At 35.1% G+C, this 6000-nt stretch overlaps 1 protein-coding gene across 50 annotated transcripts in view; it reads left to right on the plus strand.

Moving 5' to 3' along the window:
- TUT4 (terminal uridylyl transferase 4) overlaps window positions 1-1272 on the plus strand; it is a 122899-nt gene extending 121627 nt beyond the window's left edge. For 28 of the 50 annotated variants that reach the window (XM_081485335.1, XM_081485330.1, XM_081485319.1 and 25 more), the window contains one exon: window positions 551-1272. In XM_081485335.1, coding sequence (XP_081341461.1) covers window positions 551-618 — 68 coding nt within the window. In that variant the 3' untranslated portion in view covers window positions 619-1272. The remainder of the gene's footprint in view (window positions 1-550) is intronic. The other 22 variants (XM_081485304.1, XM_081485303.1, XM_081485311.1 and 19 more) reach the window with 2 other exon arrangements.
- The last annotated feature ends 4728 nt before the right edge of the window (window positions 1273-6000 follow it).

Raw genomic sequence — 6000 nt, forward strand, 5'->3', positions numbered from 1 at the left:
TGCCTAAGATTTTGACATTTGAATTAAGTCTTGAAATATATGGAATTTTTTTTCCTAGAGATTGTGTAGAGATTAGAGAGGACTGTTCTTAGCTGAGGCAAAAATATATGCAAAATCACTGAGTTTTGCCTGAGTAAAAAGAATAGGAAAAAAGAGAAAAGAGAAAATAATAGGAGTAGATGAGGTAAATGGAAAAATGTGTAGGTAATGAGGCTAGAGAAGGTAGGCTGAGGTCATATTATAAAGGAGTTTGGATTTAGTTTAGTAAGCAATGGAATCTAGTAGAATTTTTGAGGTGAGTAGTGTAATAGTCAGTTTGTTTAGTAAAACTGAGATTTGAATGACATTTGAATTGTTTATATTCTGTTGGTACTTATGTACCAGTAATGGCTTTGATCTAAGTAATGAATAGCATTTTATCTAGTCTTATTTGCCTCCACAGTATCTCAATTCAAATAGGGAATGTCTAGGGGAAAAAAGTTAATTCTAAGAGGTTATCAGGTAAATAGGCACAAGCCTTTCAGTTTCCTGTCTGTGTTGTGTCCAACAGACAGATGTGCCACCCGTCGGTGTAGAGAGCGTTGTCCCCACCCACCAAGAGGAAACGTGTCGGAGTAATGCAAGTCCATTTTCTTTCAGCTGGTCTACAGATGCACAGCAACCAGCCAATCCTGCTGTCTCAAGGGTATCCGTACCTCAGTGTCAGTTACATTCAGCAGAAAAAGTGACATTTAATGGAAAATAAAATCAGGTTCTGATTTAAAATTTTAACGTTTAGATAGCTTATTTAAATTCTAAGACTGTTTTTAAAGACTGTATTATTTGTATATAAATATGAACTATAGTTTTTACTAGTATCACCAAATTGAGTGATACAAATTTCATCTATTTTATTACCCTATTTTTAAGGGAATTTTGTTTTGTTTAACCTTGATGAATTGTATAAAGAGAGAATTTAAAAATTACATTCTTTATTTTCTATTAGCTGTATTCATACTTTGGTTGCTTCAGACTTTATATATATTGTTCTTAAGAATTAGGAAAGACTTTCATGTGTTTTAAATTTGTCACTTCTATTCTTTACAGAACCTTGTAGTGCCAAAAACTTTTTAAAAGGTAAAAAAATAATAAAACCTCAAGATTGAAGATTTAGAATTTTTTCTTTTACATTCTTGTATATTGCAAATATTCATACTTGAACAGAAATTTGTTTTTGTCTGTATTTGAAGTAATTCTATTTTAAGTTAATAAATCTTTTTGACAAGAGTCAAATTTGGTTAATTCATCTAGTTGTTTAGATGATAGGAATATAATGTTACAATTCAAAGATTTTTTTTTTAAGTATTTATTTATTTGGCTGCACCATGTCTTAGTTGCAGCATGTGAACTCTTAGTTGCTAAATGCGGGATCTAGTTCCCTGACCAGGGATCGAACCCAGACCCCTTGCATTGGGAGTACAGAGTCTTAGCCACTGGACTACCAGGGAAGCCCCAGAGATTTGTTTTACTCCCAGTGAATAGACTATTCTAAATCACAGACTTAGTTTTAGAAAAAGATCTAAGAATCTTTTCATTTTATTTTATTTGATCTTCACAACACCCATATGAGATTGATAGAAGCAGATACTATCTCATTTTATCATTGAAAAAAGTGGAGGTGCAAAACAAAATGAATTTTAAAGTTAGGACAGTTGCATGTTGGGAATAGAATTGAAACAGATCTTTGAAGTAGTTTTTAAACCACTGAAACTGATACTGACAATTAGAATGGAGGAAAGGTAATTCTTATTTACTGAGGAACTAACATATGCCAGACTGTTTTGAGTCCTGTATTACTCCCTGGAAAGTACACTTGCAAGGATGGTGTTTACCAATAATACCTCATGATCAGTGATTATAGTTGGATTTCAAACTTGTATTGTTGGTGGTAGATTTCTTACCTGTTCTTGGTACTGTACGTTGAAGTGAGGTCATCTTGTATGAACAACTGAGAGAGACTTGCCAGAGATTTCAGACTAAATGATGCTATAGATTTATTTGGAAATCTGCAGAATAAGTAAATACAAATGTCTTTTAAGAACAGTATATTTGTTCTGATTCCTCACCTGTGTGTTCCTTAAATAGGAGAGCACGTGGGCTTTTGCCAGTTTCCAGTATGGAAGGAAGATGCTTGAACTCTATTGCAGGTGGTTGGAAGGCTTTCCTGCCATATTTATAGCCTTGGAAAGGAATTGTTAAATGTTAAGATGTTAGTTTTTCATATTAAAGCTTCAGCATCCCTTGGCGATCATTATGAATTACTATGCTGTGCACCTGGAACTAACATAGTGTTGTTGGTCAGTTAAACTAAAAAGAAAAAAAAAAAAGCTTCATTCACAATCTCATGGAATCCTCCTCTAAGTGGTGGAGTTTAGCTTATTGGTTTTGTTAATAATAAGATAGATAACTTGCCCAACGTACACTTTTCTGTTAAAATATGACTTAAGAGAATTCAAGATTTTTCTTTAAAGTCAGTGTTCTAACCATTTCATGTCCTTTCAGGTCTTAGAGAATAGAGTGCTGATTTTTCTGTTCTACTTTTGTACATATTTTAAATATTCATTAAAAAGAAAATGATTTGGAAATTCCCTGGTGGTCCAGTGGTTAGGACTCTGCACTCGCACTGCGAAGGGCCTGGGTTCAGTCCTTGGTCGGGGAACTAAAATGCCAAAAGCTGTGCAGTGCAACACTCCCCTTGCCCCCAAAATTAATCTGCAACAAGAGACTGCCCCAGTTCAGCCTTCCTTCTCAAAGGCAGGTAGGTAGTATACCATCTGGCAAAAGGTATTTATGGGGCAGTAAAACTCAGTCACCTAAGTTTTACTTATATAACAGTGTTCCTATGTAGTAATTTTCAGCATCTCACTTGTCCCTCCTTTAGTAATTGCTAGTATGCAATTGTAGAACTGTTCCAAGTTGAACAATAGAAAACTTAAGTTGGTAATTTATGCAGTAGTAGCTGAGTTTTACAGTTTACAGACTTCTCATATAAACTATAAAATTTATTATGAATTCAAATCTTTGTAGATGAATTGAAAAGTCTGAAATTGTCTTCTGCAGAGAATACACATACACACGCCAAGATCACATTGTTTTGAAATTTTTGTATAGTGTTTAATCACATGGAGTGATTAACATTTTACCTTGCCCTTAAAGATTATTAAAAAATATGAACAATAACATACTATTCATTCAGTCCCCTACAGATAGACATTTCTGCTGTTTCCAGCTCTAATCATTTATAAAATATATATATAAAATGATGATAGGATAGGCTACTCTTGTATTTGGTTATAGTCAGCTCTCAGTATCCACAGGAGCTCAAATCCCATAGTTGGCCCTCCATATCCATATCTGCAGATTCAGCCAACTTTGGATCATGTAGAACTGTAATGTTTATTGGGAAAAAATCTGCATACAAGTGGACTCATGCAGTTCAAACTCACATTATTCAAAGATCAACTGTATTCTATTATGGTGAATTCTTATAAATGGGATTATTAGATAAAAGGATAAAGGTTCAAAGGTTCCTGCTGTGCTGTGCTAAGTCGCTTCATTGTGTCCAACTCGTTGTGACCACATGGACTGTAGCCCTTCAGGCTCCTCTGTCCATAGGATTTTCCAGGCAAGAATACTGGAGTGGGTTGCCTTTTCCTGCTCCAGGGGATCTTCTGGATGGAAGGATCTAACCCATGTTTCTTCCATCTCCTGCACTGACATTTTCTGGCTGGCAGTTCTTTACCACTAGCACCACCTGGGAAGCTACATACTACAAAATTGCTGTATTGCCAAAAAGTGGTTACTAATTTGCAATTCCAAGAAACAATATATAAAATGTGTTGCTGCTGCTGCTAAGTTGCTTCAGTCGTGTCTGACTCTGTGCGACCCCATAGAGAGCAGCCCACCAGGCTCCCCTGTCCCTGGGATTCTCCAGGCAAGTACACTGGGTGGGTTGCCATTTCCTTTCTCCAGTAAAATGTGTTGGTAAGCTTATAAAAAAGCCCTAAACGCCAAACACAATTTTTTCTTGTAAAGGATAATCTAACTGTTTATTACAAAAAGAGCATTAAATAACAGTATAAAAATCACTAAAAATTCCATAAACCAGAAATACTATTAATATCCAGTGAATTTCATTCTTTCAAACCATCTCTTTAATACACACATATCATATATAGTTATACATATGTACACATACATACATAGGACAAGTTTTACAAAAGTGGGTTCATATGCTGTATTTAGTACATATAGCAAATTAATTTTACTTCAATTTAACCAAAGAAAAAAATGTAAAATTTTCAACTTATAAAAAATTTTTTTCTACAAGAGAATCTAGTTCTAAAGACTCTTAAAATTAAGGACAGGTATAGAAAGCATTAAAGAGGCTGGAGTTTTTTTTTTCCAGCTTCATGTATGTTTTAGAGATCGTATATGACTCTTGTCATAAAAAATTGAGTTCTCTTACTTCCTGCTTCTATTATTTCTGTACAGTGTTCAAATATTTGTCTTAACGATTTCCATTTTTATTTAAAATTTTCTAAAGTGTTTACTACCATTTTTTTTTACTGCTTTCTTTTTTTTCCTAAGTCCTTCATTTGATTCATTTCTTGTTCAGTAACATCAGGCAGTTTTTCCAAGTGGTTGTATGCTTATAAGTACTTGCATACTTAAGAATGTCTATTCCCTTTATATTTTAAGGACAACCCTGGCTGGGTATAAAGTTCCTGGCAGAGTTTTCCTTAGACCTTTGGAGCCTTTTGCTTCACTGCTTTAGTGGAGACCGGAGGCCATCCTGATCCTTTCCCTCACTATACATGACTTGATTTCTCTGCTTGGGTGTCCATATAATTCTTTATCTCTTTAAATCAAGGTGATTTTTCTTCTATTTGAATTTTTTAAGTTGACTTACTCAACTCAATTCTCTTTATCAGAAATATCAGTTAATCATAGGCAAGATTTCTTTCCATATCTTTTTATTATCTCTATAGCTTTTTCCATTTATTTCCTCCAGTCTGTTTTCTCTGTGCCTTGTCTATTTTGTAAGGCTTTCATTTTCAGTTTTTCAAATCTTCATTTCTTCAAACCCTGCCATGCTTATTTCCCACCTCTTAGCTTTTAATCTCTTTGAATTTTATTCTTGTATTTTGAAAAACAGATCATTTTATCTTTTTTGAATCTGTAGAAACCTGTTCCTTTTTTTGGCTAGGAATGACCAGCATGTGAGCATTCTTTTCTGATTAGTGTTTATTTAAACTTAGATCTGCCAAAAATAATGGAAAGGGGCTACAGGAATGAACTTTTAAGTTGGGTTGTTATATCGGAAGCCTCTCACCAAATCCATTGTGTCCTTTGCCCCTGAGAATACATATCCCTTCATTCTTTAGTATTAAAAGGTCATCATGTCCTATGGCAAAGCTTATAAAGGAGTATAATTCAAATTGTGGGGAGTGTAAACAATTTAGTGGTTGTACACCCAATGGTAAAACTGATAATGCATAGAAATATCAATGTATTTTGCATAAGGAATATTTTCTTGAAATCTGTTTTAGTGCAGAGTATGTATAAGTATAGAGGTAAGATGTAAAATAGGTCTCTTAATACAGGCCAAAGCAAGCTGTAAACCTTTAGTTCCAAGGCCTCACTCATGCAGTAGGCTAGCACACAGATGACAGAAATGGTCCTTCAAGAAGTTCTGTCCTAAATTCAACTGCTCTACAATTCTGTAGTTTATCAAGAGAGGTTTGACATGTCCCACTCTCAAGTAGGCTTTAAGTTTGTAGCTTACTCTTCAGTTCAGTTCAGTCGCTCAGTCGTGTCCGACTCTTTGCGACCCCATGAATCACAGCACGCCAGGCCTCTCTGTCCATCACCAACTCCCGGAGTCCACCCAAACCCATGTCCATCGAGTCGGTGATGCCATCCAACCGTCTCATCCTCTGTCGTCCCCTTCTCCTTCCG

Source organism: Giraffa tippelskirchi, chromosome 5 (assembly GCF_054371585.1).
Source record: "Giraffa tippelskirchi isolate mGirTip1 chromosome 5, T2T-mGirTip1v1.2.pri, whole genome shotgun sequence".
Lineage (NCBI taxonomy): Eukaryota > Metazoa > Chordata > Mammalia > Artiodactyla > Giraffidae > Giraffa > Giraffa tippelskirchi.